This window comes from Typopeltis vanoorti, chromosome 13 (genome assembly GCF_054136105.1).
Source record: "Typopeltis vanoorti isolate ZY-2024b chromosome 13, IOZ_Tvanoo_1.0, whole genome shotgun sequence".
Taxonomy (NCBI): domain Eukaryota; kingdom Metazoa; phylum Arthropoda; class Arachnida; order Uropygi; family Thelyphonidae; genus Typopeltis; species Typopeltis vanoorti.
Window position 1 is genome coordinate 15166593 of NC_143561.1, and position 24534 is coordinate 15191126.

The following is a 24534-nucleotide window of genomic DNA, read 5'->3' on the forward strand; positions in this document are numbered from 1 at the left end:
CAAAAACTATTTAAAATATAGCACAAAAACTGCACACAATTTATTATTATTATTATTAAAGAAACTGGCTCTGCGTGCTAAAGAGAACCCACAAGAATTCTATCGATATGCTGGAAGTAAAAGAAAGAATGAATATGAAAGAATAACTCTTCGAAATCCAGACAGTGTTATGGTTACAGATGCAGAAGAGGTCGTTCAGTTAATGAGTGCTCGTTTTGTTAAAAGCTATCAACCTGGTGTAAGCAACATTGAGCTCAAAGTTACACCTTCACTAGATAAAGAAACGCAGGTATATGAGGATGAGGTATTAGAACTGTTGCACAAATTGAATAAGAATTCAACAATAGACACTGATGGGATATCAGCACGTGTACTAAAAGAGTGTTCGGCTGAACTGGCCATTCCTTTGACCAGGTTGTTTAATATGAGTCTCGGAACAGGGAAGATTCTGCAGGAATGGAAAGAATGTATGGTAATTCCATTGCACAGGATGGGGAAAAGACCGATGGATCCAACTATCAACTAATTAGAATCTCAGGAGTGGTGGTGAAGATTTTGGAAAAATTGGTTAGGGCTCACAGAAATGGGTTTACTAAGGGAAGGTCATGCTTGAGCAACTTGCTCACATTCTATAACAATGTTACCATTGAACTAGACAAAGGAAATGGATACATCATGATACTTTTGGATTTTGCTAAGGCTTTTGAGAGAATACAGCATGGTAAACTGTTGCATAAACTGGAGAAGATGAGTTTGGGTTATACAATATTAGCATGGATAAGAGTATGGCTGAATGATAGATATCAAAAGAGTGGTATACGGGGATCTGAGTCTTCAAGGGTAAAGGTAACAAGTAGTGTACCACAAGGATCAGCACTTGGTCCACTGTTATTCAATCTGTACATTAATGATATTGGGAAGGATTTGACAAGTGACATACAGCTATTTGCTGATGATGCAGAGATAGGTAGGGTAATTAGGAATGCTGCTGATATGCAGTACTTGCAGAATGATTTGAATAGGCTGGAATTGTGGGCATGGGAAAATGGGTGTCAGTTCAATGTGAGTAAATGTAAAGTCATTCACTTCGGCATGATTACATATCCAATGTCGTATTATATTGGTGGGATTAGGCTAGAAGACTGCCTCTTTACAAGGTCTTGATAAGACCTCACTTGGAATATTGTGCACAGGTCTGGTTTCCGTTGTGATTCTGATATATTGGAGAGAGTATAACAGAGAGTGTTAAAAATGATATCAAGATTGTGGAATACTGATTAAGATAGATTGAGAATTTGTGGACTGCAGACACTAGTAAACAGGAGAAAGAGGGGTGATATGATTGAGACTTACAAACTTCTGAAAGGATCATACAAGATTTCAATTGATGGAATTTTTCAATTTATGGAAGGTAGGGAAAGAACGAGAGGGCATCCTTGGAAGCTGAGAATGAAGGCCACAAGAAGGGTGTGAGGGCTAGATTTTTCTCTCAGAGGGTGGTGCGTGATTGGAATGGATTATCTTTGGATGTTGTGAGTGCAAGCAGTGTACATGAATTCAAGAAAAAGTATGATAGCTGATGTGTGTAGTATGTGGCCTCCATCAATGCGTCTCTGACTCCATGGAGGTCTCTCTTAATAATAACAATAATAATAATAATAATTATTATTATTATTCCAAACTTCCATGGAGTCACAAGAATCATTGTGGGAGGCCCTATGTTAGACAATCATACTGCTCCTTAAACCCATAAACCACACTGCAATGAATTCCATGAGGTAATCACACTCAATGCAAAGCGCCTACTTGTCACCTTCCAATTCAATATTTCCTTTGAAATTTTCAGGGATGGCTTTTTGTCCATGTTCCTTCCCCCTTGTTCTACTTTATGAAAAATCTATCCAGTGTCAATCCTGTAAATACTTTTCCCACATACACAATTTCCAATTCACCAACCTGATATCTAACTCTAAGAGGGTGGTCTGAAAAGTTCTTGGCCTCAACAATAGATGGCAACAACATCGGCAAGATTTTTTTTTTCCAAGTTGGTACCTTTGTCATAAGCATCCATGTGAAATTGCCAGTCATTCTATCAAGTAGTTTGTTTTATACAGCTATCTGAAGCAAAAGTGTTAGCTGTATCCCTTGAAATGGATAAAATTGAGTATCGTGCGGTTATAAAATTCTTTATAAAAGAAGGTTTAACGGCAAAAGAAATTCATTCGAAGTTGTTAAAATTTATGGACGCTCTTCTCCTTTGTTTTCGACAATTAAGAAATGGGCTGCCGAGTTTAAACCTAGCTGTACTAGCCTTGAAGATGATCCATGTGAAGGACATCCAGAAAGTGTAACAACACCAGAAATCATTGATCAAGTGCACGATATGGTATTGGTGACCAGCGAGTCAAAGTGCGTGAAATTACTGAGACTATAGGCATTTCAAAAGAAGTGTAGGATATATTTTGCATGAAGAATTGCAGATGAAAGAACTTTGCGCAAGATGTGGTGTTGTGCTTGCTCATAACAGATCAAAATGCATTCACATGAAAATCTCTGAACAGTGCTTGGAGCGTTTTAATTACTATGGAAGATACTTGATTCACCATTACACACCAGATTCCAAACAGCAGTCAAAACAGTTGACAGAAGCCCGTTTTTCAGCGCCAAAGAAGACAAAGTTGGTTATATCAGCAGGAAAAGTCATGGCATTGGTATTTTGGGATGCTAAAGGCATTTTGTTTATTAATTATCTTGAAAAGGATAAAACAATAATTGTGGAATATTATTCCGATCTTTTAACCTGAAATGAAAAAATTATGAAAAAATTCATGAGAAAGACCCGATTTGCAGAAGAAAAGAATCATCAGGACAATGCACCTGCCCACAAAAGTGTTTTGGCAATGGGAAAATTAAGGAATCGGCACTATGAATTGTTGGAATATCCGCCCTATTCTCCAGATTTGGCGCTCCTCTGACTTCTATCTCTTCCCAAAACTAAAACTCTTCCTCCCTGGTCAGCATTTTTCCTCAAATCAAGAGGTGATTGCAGCTGTAGAGAGATATTTTGCAGATCTTACTGAGAACCACTACGGGGATGGGATAATGGTGCTGGCACATCAGTGGAATAAATGTATTAGTCTTAAGGGAGATTATGTTGAAAAATAAAAATAATTTTGAAATTATAAAGTTGTTTTTTTATTGTTAGGCCGAAAACTTTTCAGACCACCCTCATATGTGTCACAATGTTATCACGTGATACCTTATCAAATGCCTCCGAAAAAAATGGGAGTATATTCCTTTCTTTCACCAACTGCTCTTGTCACTTTATCATAAAAGGCAGGCAATTTCTGAAACAAGAGCATCTCTTAACAAATCCATGCTGACCCTCATAGATATTAGCCTTACTGCCCAATTTTGTATATGATCTCACTAATTTCTCCAAAAACTATCCCTAGTAACCTTAACAATTACAGAAGAAATGCAAACTATTCTACAGTTTGATGCTTGCATTCTACTACCACCACCACCACCACCATCCTTATGTAATGCAATTATTTTACCCTCTTTCCATTCACTAGGCACTTTCCCACAGTTTTACTTTCATGAACAGGCAGGTGAATTGAAGCTGTCAGTCCCTTAACATATTCACTTAAACACTTGGTTAAACATAGTAAATTTAGTTTAATCCTTTATCCAAGTGTGAGCAAACAAAGTTTGCACCTGAAAGTATCTTCAGGACTGGGGTAAGGTGGTACAACACCAGGGCAACTCGTTGCAAAGGTGGAGCAAGATACCAACACTCCTATCTCAGTATCTCCTATAATGCAAAACACATCTCCTTGCAGATATGTCTAATGTTATGCATTAAGGGAAGGGCCACTACCCAGACTAGTTTCGACCTTTATTGAGGTAGAATGGGAGTTCATGTCTTTCATCATCGGCCTTTGGAGTATAAAGATTGCTGAGGGTCAGCAGGTAGTAATAGGGGAAGTTAAAGAAAGGTAGAGTAGGATAGTAGGAGGTAAAAAGAGGCCTCAGTCAACCTGTTTAGCTGTGTAACCCAGAGGTTGTGGCTAAAAGGTCTGTAAAACATAATCTCCTTACACCTGTTCTAAAAAAAAAACTTAAAATTTACACTTCACTTTATACGAAAAAGATAACTTTAGGTTACATTAATCCAGGTATCTGGAGACGTCATCTCGTAACCCCTAAAAAAAAAAAAACGTTTGTTAAAATTTGGAACTTAGATTATTCTTAAACTATGCCTTACAACTGAAAAAGAAAAAAAAAAGAAAAAAAAAACTGCGATAGCGGGATCCGTATTGAGGTGGACTTTATCAACCAGAGAACCGAGAGTTGGGGGGGTGGGGAAGAACCCGGCCCAAGTGATGCAGCCCACAAGGAGCTGCACTGCCTCGACGTAAGCCTTTGCAGCCCGGGTTCTCAGGTCTACCCCCTCCTTAGTGAACTAGAGAAACCAATAAGTTGTACAATAGAATTAAGTATTTAGTTGGTCCTGAAAAAAGGACACGTTTTTAGTTTGCCCTTAACTCTTTTTTTGTTGTATTTTTCTGTAAGATTTGAGAAGCTACTGTTTTTTCCCGGCCATTTATTATTTGGTGAACAGCTTTATACAGATTCCTTTCCGTTTCTTCGTTTAATTCAGGGATTCCTTTTAGCTGTGCTGGGTTTAGTTCACTTAATCTTTCTATATAGAGGTCTCCCCCATTCTAAGCTTATGGTCTCAGGACCTGTGAGGAGGAGTATAGGTGCTCCTATTTTGTCTATTGCCCTTTGGAGGATTACCTCGGAATCTTCTGGGATTAAACGCATTAGAACCCTTTGGGCGTCCACGGCGGGGATGGATTCTTCCTCCGATTCCTCGGCTGAGGTAATATTGCCTTTTCTTGATTCCTCGGTCTCTTTTTGATTTTCTATTCTGATCTCCCTTTCTTCCTCTTCCTCAGAGTCAGATACTTCTTCTGGGCATGTGTTATCTGGTTTTGTTCTCTTCTCCTTCTTCAGGGCTGATTGGTCTTTTTTCTGTGTCGTTGCTGGCTTCCATTTCTTCTACTTCTGTGGTCTCTTCCATCTCGATGCGAGTTTTCCTTGCGTTACGTTTCTTTTTTTTTCTTTATTTTCCATTCTGAGTTTTTCGTGGCGGCGGCTTGATTTCCTGTTGTTACTGTCACGATAGCTGTGGGTTGAATGACTGGAGAGTCTTTCTGCTCCGTTGTTTTAGGCTCCTCTGCTGTTTTGCCTATAACTAGAATGTCGTCCTTTTTGTCGGGTTCAGGTTTATTTACTGGAGTGGTTGCTGGGGTTGGCGATATAGCACCTCCTATTCGTTCTGCTTGTGTCCTGTTGGGACAAACGTCTACCTTGTGGGTTGTATTTCCACATTTCAGGCAAGGTGCCTCACACTGGGCTAGGGCATGTCCTGCCGCCATGCAGTTCCTGCATTTGTTCTTGGGGCAGTCTGCACCTAGGTGTTCGAGTGATCCCCACGAAAACATTGCTTTTTTACACCAGGGTAGTTGACTATTACCCTGGCAGAGCCTAGAAATACAAAGTTGGGGACTTCGGCCTTCATCTCCATAAGGAAGGTCACCTCGCCAGTCTTCCAGTTGGGGTAGTCAGCATCGTTGGTGATTTTGACGTCCCGTACGTCTCCCCATTTTGAGAAAACCTTTTTTATTATCTCACTCCCTTCCTCGAGATATTCTACAGGGAACCTTTCTATTCGTAGTGTCTTCAGTAGACTTCCTACTACGAAGGGATAGATCATTTTCCCTTCACATTCTACACCTGCCATTAACTTATTCCTGGTTTCTATATCTTTCACCACTACCTGATATCTACCTGCTCCATAAGGTGTAAAACCAAATATCTTTTGTGCCCCTACTATGTTGGCGAGAGCTCTCGCTAAAGTCCTCTTCGGTACGTTGACACCTGCCTTTATACCGCGGGTCTTCACTTGCGTCAGAAATGAAGTCATTTGGAAGAGAGAAAAATATCTCACTATGAATTAAGTTCTGGAAAAGTGGATAGACCTTTAAACGAGGGCCAAGTGTTCCCGGTTTGCAGAAATCTCCTGCTACGCTACGTAGAGGCGGAAGACTACAAGCAGGCACCAGGCAAAAAGAAAGGACAAAAAATAGAACTAAAAAAAAATTTCTCACCAAGGCTGGAAGCTTCTGGCAGCAGGACTGGAACATGAAGCTCTCTTTCAGATTCGCTGGATCGGGCCTCACAAACTGGATCTCATCAGTGGGAGCTAGGCTAAAGTGGAGATACCAGGCAGAAGCATTAGCAGGTCATCTCCACCTATGGGAGTTGCCAAATGGTGTGCCACCCTTTTTTAATAAATTACTCTGGATTTAGAGAAAGATGTTGAAAGTTTATTTTACACTTGGTTAGAGTATAGTAAATTTAGTTTAATCCTTTATCCAATTGTGAGCAAACAAAGTTTGCGCCTGAAAGTATCTTCAGGACTGGGGTAAGGTGGTACAACACCAGGGCAACTTGTTGCAAAGGTGGAGCAAGTTACCAACACTCCTGAAGAGACCTCAATAAAGGTTGAAACTACTCTGGGTAGTGGCCCTTCCCTTAATGCATAACATTAGACATATCCGCAAGGAGATGTGTTTTGCATTATAGGAGATACTGAGATAGGAGTGTTGGTAGCTTGCTCCACCTTTGCAACGAGTTGCCCTGGTGTTGTACCACCTTACCCCAGTCCTGAAGATACTTTCAGGTGCAAACTTTGTTTGCTCACACTTGGATAAAGGATTAAACTAAATTTACTATACTCTAACCAAGTGTAAAATAAACTTTCAACACTTGGTTAAACAACATTTAGTCCCACTGCCTTACTAACATCCATTCAGGAACAGATACATTCTCAAATGATTAAATGTATTATGTAAATATTAAAAGTAATGATCAGTCATCATCATTTGATCCCTTTTTTCCATCAAACAGGGTGATTCATCCACAATTATTACTCTACTTCCTGCTAACCACATAATGAAAGAATTCCTTAGAATTTTCTATGAACTACTGCTGATCGCTTCTTGTATTCTATTTTTGTCTTCCATACTACAGTACACTAGTTACTTTCCTGGATTGAATCATATTCCTCATGAAACTGCTCTCCATGTCTTGCTTTATACTTTTTTTCATAACCTCTTTTTCATTTGCTGTTCCTGTTTGACTTTATTAGTCACCCACTTTTCACCAAATTGTGTTATCTCTTCCACTTGAGGAATGCAACTTGCCATTGCTGTTGATAAATATTTCTTCACTAGCTCCCATACACTGCTGATATCTCTTTCTTTCCATTCTTCCATCCACTGAACTGCCCTAAGCTGAAAGATTATTATAGTAACCTGCTTTATAATTCCATATAAATTACTTTTGCCTTGATACTTCTGCATATCTATTCATCCTCCAAGTCTAGACTGTGTAACGAATGCTGTTATTGTAGACAAGGTAGTAACTCTTTATTCTAATTAGCAGTGCGCTTTTGCTTTCATAACCTTTCTTATTTATTCTATTGTGTACTATGTTTATCCACCTTTCGTATTTACTACTCGTATGCCTATGAACACTGGAAAATTTATTTGTTAAGACTGCGCCACCACTATTTCTATATCGGCATAAGACTCAGTAAAATGTCCGGTAGATCTCTCTCTCTCTCTCTTACTAGCATAAATTCCTTCAATAAAGTTTACATAAACAGTCGTAGTTCTGAAGTACTTAAACTACACTTTTAACCTTAGTTGTTTCCCCGCTCACTGATCTGAGTTTATTTAGGAACAGTGCATTGTAAAATAAAAGATCAGGTGGCACTGTGTTGACATATAATTAAAACACATTTATTTACATTAATAACAAAGTACATTAATTAAATGATAGGGAGGTTACTCTCTCCACCTATCCGTTAGACTATCAATATCCGTTAGACTTTTTGCATAAAGAAACAAACTTTCCCTTTTCAATACTAAATAACTATACAATATAATTACTCAATTACTTCTCCACTTATTAAATCAAATTATTGAAACTAATTTACTCACAAAGAGGTTAGCTAGCTGTGCCAAGTCATCTCACAAATTATATTCCAATTAATAACAAATCAGAGGACTCTCTTATAGATACATCTTATTACTATTTCTTATCAGTCCTTCTATAACGTATCTCCTAGATTACAAAAGGAATGTACAACAAAAGATGGAACAAACTTTGGATGAGTGTGCGACACAGAGCCTCTGTGTCGCACACTCATCTAAAGGTCCTGCACTAAAGTCCCTATGCTTTTCCTTTCATCTCGGGCCTTAGGCTGAGATGAAAGGAAAATCTCCTGTATCCAATACCCCAATGAGACACCAATATCCCGATGAAACATCTCCTGAAGCGAGTCTCGCTTCAGGAGACGTTTCATCTGGATATTGGCGGGCTTTGGACTGCAATTTTCCGGTACTCGAAAAGCTCAGGCAAGAGATTTCAGCATACGAGCTTGAAGATCGCTCTGTGGCTTTTGGCTTCGGTCGACCTCCCGTGGCAAAAAGACATTCGACCGACACTGCCTCGGGTATTTACATCGGCTGGTCTCTCGTCATTCCCATTCTTCTCCTCTGGCGTGGGCTTGCCGTAACGTCAGGTCCTCTGGATCCTACTGCCGATATTTCTGCCTTTAACTGCTGACTCTTCTGCCTCTAACTGCCGACTCTGATGTTTGGCTCAGTCCTTTTTTATTTCACGTTCTTCAGGACTTTGCATGAAGGGTTGTAACCCCTGAAGAATTCGGCACGATTCCTTGATCTTCTGTTAAGACCAACTTGCTCTTTCTTCTCCTCCATGCACTCCTTTAATCCTATCTTGTCGAGCAGTGGAAACTTGTCTGAACCTTACTGTTCTCTTTGACACTGACCTAGAAGGTGTTTATAGGTAGAGCTCGCAAACAACTTTCTCATACACTTAAATCTTAAAAACTTTCTTATGCCCTTATACATAACTATTATACAAAGTTCCATTGGCAAAGCATTGCCTTTGTTTCTGATATTCTAGAAATTTTTTGTTAAAGCAGTGAATACAGTCAATTCCCATAGGGTTATTTACATTAATATTTAGCATAAAATATATAGAGACATACAAGATCATTTTTGTAGCAGTTCTCATAAGATGACTTATGTAAAAATCGATGTAAAGCGCTTTGGTATTTCCAAGCTACATTGAGTTTTACACATGGTCACTCTTACCAATGGGGGGAAAAGACTGCCTTCTCAGTTACAGTCTGATCCTCTGATGCAAGGACCAAATTCAAAATTTTGCTCCTTGTACTATATGTTTCCTGAAACACCTGTCCCTCATGAATTCCAGAAATTCAATTCCTTATTATATTGCTGTAGTTAAACTCTTTCATAATGATTACGTGCTTTGCACTCACCAAACTGATTTTCCTAAACATTTCCTATTCATCACTTCCTGTATGTTCCCTTGATTATACCAATGTCCTACTAATATTTTGTCCTGCCCCCAGACCTTTCAAATTCTTCACTCTAAGAGGACACAGCTCATCACTTATCATAAGTAACACTGTTGATAAATATTTCTTCACTAGTCCCCATACATTGCTGATATCTCTTTCTTTCAATTCTTCCAACCAATGAACTGTGCACAATGTATCCAATTTGCCCATCCTATCTGCTGAAATTAGCTACACATACTGGCCAGTGAATTAGAAACCTTTATGCAGAAGTATGTAAATGTCACTTACATGGTGTATATGCAAAATACTTGTTCACGTGCATTACCATATTCTAGTAACTATCTAAGAATGCTTCTGGTAAGTAATCATCAAAGTGTTGATCACAATTGGAAACAAAGATCTTTCAGAGTTCAATAAAGGGCTTATTGTGGGGGGCCCATCTGGCTGGTGCCATGATTTTGAAAACACCAGAGCTGACTGGTTTCTCAAAAGGTGAGATATCCTGAGAGTTTAATCAGTGGAAAAATAATCCACACTGCTTGTCTAAGAAGCATAACTGTAGTCCTATGACGGTCTGTCAAGAATGAGATTGCCATAATCAAAGAAGGCTTGTACAGACAAATAGAACTTCCTGTGTTGTGTGCAGCAATTGACTGGAGCATTTAATGAAGGCTGTTCCCAACCCATATCTCACTGAACTGTGCACAGGGAATTCTGTCTCAAGCTTATATGAAAATCGCTGTATTAAATAAAAGTTTCTAATTCAATGGCCAGTATGTGTAGATTTTTCTGCTTCTATTCCTGTTAGGACACATTTTTCTGTCAACCACATTTCAATGATTCCAGTAATCTTTAGACAAGCTGAGATTATCAATGTCACCAATTGTTTCCCTTTATTCCTGATACTTCTGGTAATTGTATAGAGACATCAATGCATTATCACCATTTCTATACCTATTAATATTTCCTCAAGCCTCCATCTGACTCTGCAATATATCGTACATTCTCCCATCTCCAAAGTTATTACTTCTATAAGAGTATCCTTGCTACCATTCACCCTGGCAACTCTAGCTTCCCTGCCCTAACACTCTCACTTGTCCACAGAACAGCAATCTCTCCAAATGTCTCTGCCCTTCCTGTTCAAATGAAGAGCATCTCTTGCATACAGCTCTCTTCTATCCTCAAATGCACTTCAGGCATCCACATATTCCAGACCTCTCTTTTGACACATTCTCAATATCATGTCATTCATTATTACTGCTCTCCTCCTCAATTTTGCATTATCATATCTTGACAATATACTCACTATCTTTCCTCTCACACTTTTACTATGGCACAATGCCATGGCATTAACCTCAAATATCTTGCCACCTGATTCACACTTCCTTTTAAATAATTTCTACCATCCATCACTATCATATCATCAACATTCTCACTTCGCTTTATTTCCACAGACACATTTTCTATCATTTATCAAAGACGACTGCTCCTCTTACATTCTGTTCTGCACACCACAAATTGTTGAATCTCCATACATTGCACCCCTCACAGATCCATTCATTCTTGCTCATCTGCATCCTTCTCTCTCCTCCAACACTCTCCTTCCTTGCGTTCCCTTTTATCATCCGCCTTCCTCTCATTTCTCTTTCCCTTTCTCCTGTGTCCTCTAGACTTTCTCTTCTTCCCTCTCTTTCCTTGTTCATCTCGCATCAGTCAGACTTTCAAGTCTTCTAATCTCTCCCTTCATTGAAGGTAACTCATTTTTCATACCTTCCAATTCCCCTCTCTCTCTCTCTGAGGATATGTATCTTCCTCTCCATCCTACATCTTATCTTTATTTGAGATTCACTGACACGGTCGACACCATCCTTCACAACTTTCATATCTCCAGTCACACTACCTAATGTCAAGTCTGTCACCACCTGATGTTCACCTTCTTCCCAATCAATCACATTACTCATAACTCTCTCTTCTGGCAAAGTCATTTCTGTAGCACCACTATCACTGCTTGATACCTGAGTTACTGATATCAAAATCATCCAGTTCTTCTCATTGTCTATATTTCAATCAAACATGTACTCCCTGTCTCTCCCTATATATATATATTTTTAAATATTATATATTATTTAAAAATGCAATCTTTAATTGGTGATGAACCAAGAAACATATGGCAGACATTATAATTCATAGAAGGAAAAGGTACAATACACAAAGCTATATATTGGAAAAGTACTTTAAACTCAAAAACTTCCAAATGTACACTCAGTAACAATCAACTCAGGCAAAAATGTATGCTTAAGTTATAACAACTTGGTAATAATTGATATCAAAACATTATTTCAGAACACTAAATTCTTCACCCTCTAAATTTATATAGCACTTGGTAAAAATTGTAAGGATTCAAAATATGATTCTGTTATTAAAGTATATTTTTTACCTAGTTCATATCTCTCAGACAAGACCAGCATCTTTAGCAAGAGAATAGAAATGTGATGATGATGTTTGTAAAAGTTGATTAGGATTTCCATCTTCTATAATTTCACCTTTTGATAACACAATTACTCTAATGAAAGATAATACATTTTAATATTCTAATTAGTATCACAAGCATCACAAGCAGTGCAAAAAAAAAGAAGATTATTATCTTTATCAGACTATAATAAATTTAGTTTAATCCTTTATCCAAGTGTGAGCAAACAAAGTTTGGCCCTGAAAATATCTTCAGGACTGGGGTAAGGTAGCACAACACCAGGCAACTCGCAGCAAAGATGGACCAAGCTAACATCACTCCTATCTCAGTATCTCCCATAATGCCAAAAATGTTATTGGCATTATAATGTATATAATGCCAATAACATTATATACATTAGATATGTATATAATGTTATTGGCAGTGGCAGGAAATATCTTTAGGACTGTGGTAAGGTAATACAACACTAGGCAACTCACAGCAAAGGTGGACCAAGCTCACATCACTCCTATCTCAGTATCTCCCATAATGCAAAACACATCTCCTTGCAGATATGTATAATGTTATGCATTAATGGAAGGGCCACTACCCAGATTAGTCTCGACCTTTATTGAGGTCTCTTCAGTGGGAGTCAGGCACAGAGGTGGAGATACCAGGCAGAAGCAATGGCAGGTCATCTTTTTCTATAGCAGTTGCCAAACGGTGTGCCACCTTTTTATTAAATTACACTGGATTTAGAGAAAGATGTTGAAAGTTTATTTTTCACTGTTAGACTATAATAAATTTAGTTTAATCCTTTATCCAAGTGTGAGAAAACAAAGTTTGTGCCTGAAAATATCTTCAGGAACTGGGGTAAGGTAGTACAACACCAGGCAACTCGCAGCAAAGGTGGACCAAGCTAACATCACCCCTATCTCAGTATCTCCCATAATGCAAAACATATCTCCTTGCAGATGTGTATAATGTTATGCATTAAGGGACCACTACTCAGACTAGTTTCGACCTTTATTGAGGTCTCTTCAGTAGGAGCCAGGCCCAGAGGTGGAGATACCAGGCAGAAGCAATGGCAGGTCATTTTGCACTACCTTACCCCAGTCCTGAAGATATTTTCAGGCGCAAACTTTGTTTGCTCACACTTGGATAAAGGATTAAACTAAATTTATTATAGTCTAACCAAGCGAAAAATAAACTTTCAATGTCTTTCTCTAAATCCAGAGTAATTTAATAAAAAGGTGGCACACCGTTTGGCAACTGCTATAGGTAACGATGACCTGCCATTGCTTCTGCCTGGTATCTCCACCTCTGGGCCTGGCTCCTACTGAAGAGACCGCAATAAAGGTCAAAACTAGTCTGGGTAGTGGCCCTTCCCTTAATGCATAACATTATACATATCCGCAAGGAGATGTGTTTTGCATTATGGGAGATACCGAGATAGGAGCGATGTTAGCTTGGTCCACCTTTGCTGCGAGTTTCCCGGTGTTGTACTACCTTACCCCAGTTCCTGAAGATATTTTCAGGCGCAAACTTTGTTTGCTCACACTTGGATAAAGGATTAAACTAAATTTAATCCTTTATCCAAGTAAAGGTCAAAACTAGTCTGGGTAGTGGCCCTTCCCTTAATGCATAACATTATACATATCCACAAGGAGATGTGTTTTGCATTATGGGAGATACTGAGATAGGAGTGATGTTAGCTTGGCTCACCTTTGCTGCGAGTTGCTCGGTGTTGTACTACCATACCCCAGTTCCTGAAGATATTTTCAGGTGCAAACTTTGTTTGCTCACACTTGGATAAAGGATTAAACTAAATTTATTATAGTCTAACCAAGTGAAAAATAAACTTTCAACATCTTTATCAGACCTTCATCAAACTGCTTTAAACTTGCTCCTCACATTCTCCTTCGTCAACTTATATGTTGTAACCATATTATCCCTTCTTTGTCTACCTACTAGGTTCTTGAAATAACATTCTCTAAATTTATCTTCTTAACCAACAGTCCAGAGATATGACACTACTTTTGGCACTCTTCTCTGGATCTCTTCATCTACTTAAAACCAGGTAGCAAAATCCATATACTACTGCTCACATGTAGCCTGCTCTTGACCTCAATAATAGTGCTTTATGGCAGTGCTTCCCCAACTTATGGTTGTAAAGGCCCCTTTGGAAAAATTAAAAGATTTCAATGTCCCCATCGAAAAAAAAAAAAAAATCGTAATACAGACATATATTATTATAATATTTATTGTATTTATATTCAATACAAAACATTCAGTGAATATTGCAAAAATCAAATGCAAATATTACATTTTTAGCATCTTACATACATATTTGACTTAGCACATTACCTTATACAGATAGATATATTGTTAAGTAGATATAATATCTACTTAGTTTTAAAGCATTTTAAGTTTGTTTTCATTATTTTCATTGGGTAGGTAAAAGGAAGGTGGCGCTAGTGTCCTTGGTAAATGTGGCGGTCGAGTTAAGCTAGTCTAGAAAACGTGTTTTTAAAGTTAAATATAGTGTGGCTTTTTGTCACAAATTGTGCATCGGTTAGAAACAAGTGTCCTTCAGTGGTATTATTGTTTAGAACTGTGTTGTATATATTGTGTTTTCACTGCCGTTTGTTTCACCATATCAACGTGTAAAGATGGCGTCCAACAAGAAACGTACGTCAGCGGCGCGCAGGACTTCTACTACTACACGAAAGGCTGGCTCAGCGTTAGATTTTTCGCAATGGATGCGTTGCGGAAACTGCTACATGTATGCACCGAAAAATGTGAAGGATCTGTGGTCGGTCTGGCAAAATGAAAAGAAAGAAAATGTCGACGTATGTGAGAAGTGTCGGGATAGGCTGGAGCGTTTAGGAATGGAAGCTGACATCGGGACCATAGCGGAAGAACTTCGGCGGGAGTTTACGAAAATGAAAAATGACCTTCATCTTCTTCATGAGGAAGTGGAAGTGATCGGTAAGGAGATACTGGAAGTTAAAGCTGAGTTTAATGTGTTAAACAGAGAAATTAGGACTATAGAGATTACTTTAGCTGAAGTAACTAGAACAGGATTACATATGGGTGAGTCTTTGGTGAATGATTCAGTAATAAATAGTATGGGAGTGATTGGGAGTCAACATAATAAAACCACAAGTGGCCAAGAAGAAATGAGATGTAGTGAGAGTGGGGGGGTAAGTAATAGAGAGTTGAGTAATGAAGCTGGGAGAGTCATGCTGAATAGTGTAGAGAATGAGTCCATGAGTGTGAACTTGAATGAAGTTAATAGTGGTAAAATATATGGTGATTCTATGATTAAGGGTATGGAGAGTGGTATGCATGAGGAGTGCTTGGCTGATGGTACAATAGAAAGAGTGGCTTTAGCAATAAAGAGAGGGCATGAAACAGACAAGATGATAGTTATGGTGGGTACGAATGACCTGAGAGGTAGTATAAATCGGGTAGGAAAAGATTTAAGAACATTATTAGATATTGTGAAGAGGAAAAGTGTCAATGGGAGAATAGTGTGTGTGCTGCCTCGTTTTGACAATTACGAGTTAAGTAGACGAGCAATGATAATGAATGATATGATTGCAAGAATGTGCAGAAAAAGAGGTCTGGAGTTTGTTGATGTTTGGAGTGTGTTTGAAGGAAAAAGGCAGTTGTATGCTAGAGATGGACTGCATCTTAACATGGAAGGACATAAGAGATTGAAGAAGTTATTGTTTTCTGAACAGGTTGAAGTTATTGGGCAGGGAAACTAATATTGAAAAGGTTGAGTGTAAGAGAGAGAAACTTTAGCACTGATTGTGTATTTATTGATCCTTATAGGCAGAATAAATTGCAGAAGAGAGGGGAAAAAAATCGGCATAGGACTACGGTAGTTAGTGACTTATATATCAGTTCTAAAGCCGGTACAAGATCTAGAGGGAATCTGCAATTTTTGTATACCAATGCTAGAAGCATTAGAAATAAGAGAGAAGAATTTTTGGCATTAGTCAGTGAAATCTCACCAAAAGTTGTAGGCATTAGTGAAACTTGGCTGTCAGCAGAAGATGAGGTCACTGGAATTGAATGTGACGGGTACAGTATTTTCAGGGAGGATAGAGAAGATAGAACAGGAGGAGGAGTACTGTTGATGATAGCTGATGTGTTGCAGCCAAAGAAAGTAGTATATCATGATGATAGACATGTGAATGAGAGTTCATTTGAGGCAGTCTGGTGCGAAATAGTGACCAACGCAACCAAATATACAGTTGGATGCTGCTATAGGCCAGGGAGTACAGGGGGAGATATTGAATTCATGCATCAGCAACTTAGTGCAATGAGTGAAGGCTTAGTGATTATTATGGGGGATTTTAATTATGGTGATATCAATTGGAAGGAGGAAATATCACGTAGCAAAAAGGAAATGGAGTTCATACATCTGCTACGAGATAATTACTTGAAACAGCACGTAACTGAAGGGACACGTGGTGTGAGAGTGTTGGACCTGGTTATTGGTTCAGAGGTTATATGCATAAGTAAGGTGACCTCGTTACCTCCAGTTGGTGAAAGCGATCATGTGGTATTGACTTGGGAGGTTGCAAAATCTGTGGATTTTTCTATTAAGAAGGGGTATGTACGAAACTACAGGTTAGGCAATTATAACAAGCTTCGGAGTGAGCTTGCAGCCATCCCATGGCAGAACATATTGCAAGGGAAAGATGTTAGCAGTGCTTGGGATAAAATCAGCGGGTATCTGAGGAAAGCAATATCAGATTGTGTCCCCATGGTCAGGAGGTCAAACAAGGCAGGCATTAGATGGATGAGCAGTAGTATCAAGCTTGAACTACAAAAAAAGAAAATGTTATGGAGAATTTACAAGGAGAAGGGCGATCAGGACACCCATGAGCAGTACAAGGCTCAAGCTAGGAAGGTTACCAGCATAGTAAGAAAAGCTAAATCAGATTATGAGAAGACCTTAGCCAAAGAGATCAAGGGTAATCCCAAAGAGTTCTTCCGCTATGTGGCAAGTAAGAGGAAGAATGACTTCGGAAGGATAACCTTAGTGGGTGCTGATGGTATTGAGGTGACAAAATCAGATGTAATAGTCGAGTTACTGAGTGATCACTTCTCAAAAGTCTATCACCCAAGTGAGGATATCTCTATACCTATAGCAATACCTAATGTGAGAATTGAAGCTAAAGAATCAGAGGTATTAAATATATTGCGAAACTTAAATGCAAACACTGCGGTAGGCTTAGATGGAATATCAGCTCGGGTGTTGCGTGAATGTGCAAATGAATTGTCAACCCCTCTTACCTGGATATTTAATTTAAGTTTGAACTCTGGTATGGTCCCTAGGGAGTGGAAGTTAGGCAAAGTGGTTCCTTTGCATAAGGGTGGCTCCAAAACTGCAGTATTGAATTACAGACCAATCACCATCTCAGGAGTAGTGGTAAAAGTATTGGAAAAGTTGGTTAAAGACAAAATTCAAGAATGGGTGGATCAGGATATGATACTCTATAGAGGCCAACATGGTTTTGTTAAAGGTAGATCCTGCCTTAGCAATCTATTAACTATCCATAATAGAATAACATCAGAGTTGGACAAAGGAACTGGCTACACAGTGGTACTTCTGGATTTTGCTAAGGCTTTTGACAGGATACCCCATAGAACACTGTTACGCAAATTGGAGCAGATGGGAATGGATATTAAATTGGTGATATGGATAGGAGAATGGCTCAGGGAGAGATACCATAAGGTGGTGTATGGAGGAGCCGAGTCCAGAATGAGGCAGGTGACCAGTGGTGTGCCTCAGGGCTCTGTGCTTGGGCCAATGTTGTTTAATTTGTATATAAATGATATAGGAAACGGCTTAAAGGGAGATATTCAGTTGTTTGCTGATGATGCAAAGTTGTGTAGTGCAATAAAAAATCAAGCTGATGTTGAAAGTTTGCAGGAGGATTTAAATAAGCTGGTAAAATGGGCAAAAGAAAATGGATGTCAGTTCAATGTGGAAAAGTGTAAAGTCTTGCATTTTGGGATTAAAAGATTACCAGCTGTGTACTACATAGATGGAAAGGTACTCCAAGAGATTGATGAGGCTAGGGACTTAGGGGTATCTGTAGATAAGGAGATGAAGTTCAGAGGACACATTGCTAAGGTGTCCAAGATTGCACATAGGATTACTTGGTTGTTGAGGAACACACTGACATCCAGAGATAAAGAGGTTATTATTCCCCTTTATAAAGCATTGATACTTCCACATTTGGATTACTGTGCTCAGGTCTGGTCACCTGGATTCCTTGGAGATGAGGAGGCTGTGGAGAGGGTTCAGAGAAGAGTGACCAAGTTGTTGAGTGATATAAAAAATGCTCCCTACATTGATAGATTGAGAGCTTGTGGATTGCAGAGATTGGTTGATAGGCGAAGAAGAGGGGATATGATAGAAACATTCAAATTACTAAAAGGTTTTTATAGGATTGATGCAGGGGAAATGTTTCAGCTGTGTGATAGTGATGGAAGAACAAGAGGTCATCTCTGGAAATTAAAGAAGAGTGTGGTTAACAAAGGTGTCAGAAGAAGGTTTTTTGCCTGGAGGGTGGTGAATGAGTGGAATTCATTGCCTGACTTTGTTGTGAGCTCTTCATCTGTAAATGAATTCAAGAAGAGATATGACAGATATTGTTTTGCTAGTTTGGGTCTCCCGCGATGAGTCTACTGACTCCATGGAGATACCCGTAATAATAATAATAATAATAATAATAATAATAATTATTTAATGCCCCCCCCCCATCGACAAAATTAACGGCCCCTAAGGGGGACCACAGCCCACAGTTTGGGAAGTGCTGCTTTATGGTATAAACAATACCAGAAGAATAAAGTAAATAATTAATTTATTGAGTTACTAATATTTTGCTAGATCTCAAACTGCCAGGTATCTTTTAGAGCACAAATTACAAACTGTGATAAGACCAATTACTCAATTAGATTGTCATTAATAGAAGTTATTAATTAGTGGAAGCAATTCAAATTTTAACTGAAAAGAACTGATGTCCTATCAAAGTATCCTCCAGGAGCTAAAAAATTAAGCTAAACAGAGAAGCAAGCTAAATACAGTATAAGAATCACTGTCTCCTAGACCTTAAGGAACTTAACCCTTTCACTACTGAGAATATAGAAGTTAGCCCACCAAATCTCCTTGCTGACTTCTTTCTTTTACAATTTAAATTAACAAAAATAACACATAAAACTTTACAATATATATATATTGTTTATAATGTGTCCAAACACATCATTTAAAAATTAGAAAGAGAAGAAAAAGAAGGAGTGAGGGAGCAGATGTATGTATGATAAATGTTGGGTGCCTTAAGATCAATCCTTGTTTCAAATAATATCATATAATTGCTAAATTTTGAAAGTATGATGGAGGTGATACTGAATGTTATATTTTCAATAAAACAATAACTCCTGAGTCACTAGTTTGGTTAATGAAAATATTGCTCAGTATTTTTTAATTTTGGCAATTATATGATATGTTTTGAAACAAGGATAGATACTTAAAGGCCCCAACATTTATCATATGTACATCTGCTCTCTCACTCCTTCCTTTTCTTCTTTTTTTAATTTTTAAATGATGTATCTGGACACACACATCACAATATCATCTGGGTGTTTTTTGAGCAAACTCAGTGTTGGAATTGTCTTCCTTTCAGTTTTTTTTTTTTTTTTTTTTTTTTTTTTTTGTGGTGGGGGGGAAAGGGAATCACCAGGTGATGTACATTCCATATTAGTGGTTGCTCTTAGCATATGGAGGATTTGAAAATTTTCTCTTATGTCACTTGAAAATCTGCAAATACTATATTTTCTCCATATTATCTGCCAGATGGTGAGGTCAGAGTTGCACTTGTTAAGGGGTAGCAGCAAAAAAAAAATAATAAATAAATAAAATAAAAAAAAGAGAAGTTTTTGTTATTTTTATTAGAGTTTTTTTTACTTTAATTATGGAGAATCTAAGCTAGATTCAACATATAGTCTGTCTGTAGGTAATTTGCAGTTGTGGAATTTGTACTTAAAACATAATATTTTAGTATAGTTTGTAGTAGTTCTTAGTGCGTTGGTTCTTGTGCAGTGTTTCAAAAATAATGGCAGCAGTAGCAGCTCCGTTTGCCAATGACTTTTAAGCAAGTCCCCACTCCATTTGAGGAATACATATTGCACAGCATACTATGGGATTTTGTGGTATGCAGTGCTTGAGGCATGTATGCATCCTGACATTTAGATCTGTAGCAGGTAATAGATTGAGGAGTGCATATATGAAAAAAATGTAGAAAATGGGAAGAACTTTGTGATTCAGACATTAGTACAATCAACCTCGGCAGCATTACATCAGAAACAGGAAAATGCTGACCAAGAGAGATGAGTAGCATGATCGAGGGTGAGGATAACGAGCAGAATGTGAATGTAAAAATAAAAGTAGGGAGTATAGTAAGTTTGAAAGATGGTGAAGTTTTCAAAGATGATGTTAATTGTTGGAAGTTTTTTTTTCCACTTAGTTAGACTATAATAAATTTAGTTTAATCCTTTATCCAAGTGTAAACAAACAAAGTTTGCACCTGAAGTATCTTCAGGACTGAGGCAACTTGCAGTAAAGGTGGACCAAGCTCTCATCACCTCTTGTCTTAGTATCTCCCATAATGCACAGCACATCTCCTTGCAGACATGTATAATGCTATGCATTAAGAAAGGGCCACTACCCAGACCAGTTTTGACCTTCATTGAGGTCTCATCAGTGGGAGCCAGACCTAAAGGTGGTGATACCATGGTGGAAGAAATGGAGAGATCATATTTACCTATATGAGTTGCCAAAAGGTGTCTCACCTTATTAATAAATTTATCTGGATTTAGAGAAAGATGTTGGAAGTTTTTTCCCCACTTTGTTAGACTATAATAAATTTAGTTTAATCCTTTATCCAAGTGTAAGCAAACAAAGTTTGTGCCTATAGCATCTTCAGGACTGAGGAAACTCGTGGTAAAGGTGGACCAAGCTCTCATCACTCCTTGTCTTAGTATATCCCATAACTGACAAGACCTCAATAAAGGTCGAAACTGGTTTGGGTAGTGGCCCTTCCCTTAATGCATATATGTATATATGTCCGCAAGGAGATGTGCTGTGCATTATGGGAGATACTAAGACAAGGAGTGATGAGAGCTTGGTCCACCTTTACCACGAGTTACTTCAGGAACAAACTTTGTTTGTTTACACTTGGATAAAGGATTAAACTAAATTTATTATGATGTTAATTGGGAGGATGAATGGCAAGTAAGAGTAGCTTGTAGAGAAAGAGAGAGAGAGAGAGAGATACAGATTGCTGAAAGTGTAATGCCTCAGGAATGAGTTGAGAAGCTTAAAAAAAGAGATTAAGCAACTGGAAACAATGAATGCAAAGCAAATCAGAGTAGACATGAGAGAGAGTTATGGGAATTATAGAAGAGGAGAGTCAGTAAAAGGGAGGGAATGAGAAAAATATAAGAGAGTACTGGAATTAGGGATGGAGAGATTCCTGTGACAAATGGAGAAAGCGTTAGAGTAGAGAGAGTGAGGGAGGAGGGTGAGAAAGGAAGAAACAGAGTAGTAAGAAGTGTGATGTATAGAGACTTGATGATCCATGGTGTACAAGATAGAATGTTTGAGGAGTGTTATTCATTATATTTGCTGGAGGAATGATAGCGTGATTATGGCAATTAAGTGAGGTGAAAGGGTGAATAATATAACGATGGTGGGCACAAATGATTTGAGAGGCAGTGTGAATCAGATGGCAATAGATATGAAGTTCCTGCCTGAGGTTGTGCAGAAGAAGATTGAGAGAGGAAAGACATGCATGTTGCCAGATATGATAATGCAGAGCTTCAGAGAAGAGCATAAATAGTGAATAGTATAATAGCCAAAATGTGTCAAAAGAGTGTATTCCAAGCCACTCTTTTGGCACATTTTGGCTATTAAACTATTCATTATTTATGGCTTGCATTTGAATAAGGAAGGATGCAGGCTTCTGGAGAGAATGCTGTTCTCTGAGCAAGTCAGTCAATGCTGAAACCAGTGGAGTCTGGAGGGTATAATGATAGGTTTAGAAACAGTGACAATGCCTTGACTGTTTATACTAATGCCAGGAGCATTTGGAATAAAGGAGATGAATTGGTGGTGCGGATAGCATCAGCCTATCTGAAGATTATTGGGACCTCTGAGACATGATTGATGGAAGATTGATGAATATACTGACAGGAATAGAAGTAGCAGGATATAGCATTTTTCTACAGGATAGAAAGGGAAAATGTCCACTCTGAGAGGACATAAATGATGATGTCCTCTCAGAGTGGAGGATTTGGAGAGCAATGGCACTAATAGTTTTGAAAGCATATGGTGTAAGGTAGAGGTGGGAAGGACAGGATATTTAGTGGGGCATTGCTACAAGCAAGGGAGCATAGAGAGTGAAGAGAAGATGTTTAAGCAGTTGAGCTTGGCAAATGCAAGAAGAATGATTGTTATGGGAGATTTCAACTACAGCAGTATAAATTGGGAAACTGCATGCAGTAATAAGGGAATGGAATTTCTGGAATTCTTGAGGGACAAATGTCTTAAGAAACATGTAGTAGAAAAAACACAAGGTTCAAGAGTTTTGGATTTGGTCATAGCATCAGAAGAGCTGATTATAAGTGAGATGGCATCTCTGCCTTCAGTTGAGAGAATGACCATGTGATTTTGACTGAGAAGATGAACAGACATGTAGGAGTGTCAAAGAGAAAGGAATGTATGTGGAATTATAAGGCAGGTTATTATAATGGACTTAGATATCAAATTGAGGCACTTCCATGGATGGAGCAATTGGAAGGGTGAGATATCATTAGTACTTGGGAACTTGTGAAGTGTGTCCGGACAATTCCTCGCCGAATATTGATCGCCGACAATTAACTGCGGAGACTATTCATTGTGAGGAAAATTAATTGCATGAAAATTCATCACAGATATATGTGAAAAAAATTTCCCATATAAGAAATATTTTAAAGAATTAAGAAATATTTTTTAACACATTTAAGAAATATTTTATATATTATTTAATATTTCGATTATATTTAGCTTTTTGAAAATTTTTATTTGGTATAAAGTTATTCATCGCAGATATATGTGGAAAAAAAAATTCCCATATGAGAAATATTTTAAAAAAATTAAGAAATAGCCAGTCTGGTTGGCCGAGTAGATAGCATATCTGCTCTCTAGCCAAAATGCTGTGGGTTCGAATCCCACCGTGGACATGAGTATTTGTGATCGTCTGTGGAAATATGAGTGATGATCGACGCTAGATAACGTTTGTGTAGTTGCAGCGAGTTAGTGATTGAATCTTGAAGATGGGACTCTAGACCAGGTGCCTTTCCTCGATTGAGTACTTGGACTCCCTGGAGGTGTCAAATAATAATAATAATATGTCGATTATACAAGGGTTGTCTAAAACATTTTGGCCTCGACCATAGATGTCAACACTATCGGCACAATTTTTTTTCTAAGTTGGTGCATCCATGCAAAATTGCAAGTCATTCTATCAAGTAGTTTGTTTTATACAGCTGTCTGAAGCAAAAGTGTTGTCTATATCCCTTGAAATGGATAAAATTGAGTATCGTGCGGTTATAAACTTATTTGTAAAAGAAGGTTTAACGCCAAAACAAATTCATTCGAAGTTCATAAAAGTTTATGGGCACTCTTTTCCTTCATTTTTCAACTATTAAGAAAGGGGCTGCCGAGTTTAAATATGGTCGTACCAGCCTTGAAGATGATCCACGTGAAAGACGTCCAAAAAATGTGACAACAACAGAAATCATTTATGAAGTGCACGATATGGTATGGATGACTGGCTAGTGAAAGTGCATGAAACTGCTCATTCTACTTGTTCTTTTGAAGTGCTTAGCACTTCAAAAGAACGAGTAGAATATATTTTGCATGAAGCATTGCAAATGAAAAAGCTATGTGCAAGATGGGTGCTGTGCTTGCTCACAGCAGATCAAAAACACACTAGCATGAAAATCTCTAACAGCACTTGGAGCATTTTAACAAGAATAAAACTAATTTTGTGCATCAATTTATTACTATGGATGAGACTTGGATTTACCAAAACACACCAGAATCCAAACAGCAGTCAAAACAGTGGAGAGAAGTCAGTTGTTCAGTGCCAAAGAAGACAAAGTCAATTCCATCAGCAGGAAAGGTAATGGCATTGGTGTTTGGGATGCTAAAGGCATTTTGTTTATTATATCTTAAAAAGGGTAAAACAATAACTGGGGAATATTACTCCGATCTTTTACCCACACTAGACAAAAAATTCGTGAGAAAAACGGTTTGCAGAAGAAAAATATCATCTTTCACCAGGACAATGCACCTGCCCACTATCTCTTTCCAAAACTAAAAGCTTTCTCGTTGATCAGTGTTTTTCTTTGAATCAAGAGGTGATTGCAGCTGTAGAGGGGTATTTTGCAGATCTTACTGAGAACCACTACAGGGATGGGATAATACCGGTGGAGCATCGCTGGAATAAATGTATTAGTCTTA

The 24534-nt window shown here is 38.2% G+C and overlaps 1 protein-coding gene across 4 annotated transcripts in view; it reads right to left on the bottom strand.

Annotated features, from left to right (window-relative positions):
* Positions 1 to 24534, bottom strand: part of LOC150099946 (ATP-binding cassette sub-family C member 1-like) — a 684487-nt gene that overhangs the window by 13127 nt on the left and 646826 nt on the right. For all 4 annotated transcript variants that reach the window (XM_090403130.1, XM_090403131.1, XM_090403128.1 and 1 more), the window contains one exon: positions 11931 to 12056. In XM_090403130.1, the coding sequence (XP_090259256.1) occupies positions 11945 to 12056 (112 nt within the window). In that variant the 3' untranslated portion in view covers positions 11931 to 11944. The remainder of the gene's footprint in view (positions 1 to 11930; positions 12057 to 24534) is intronic.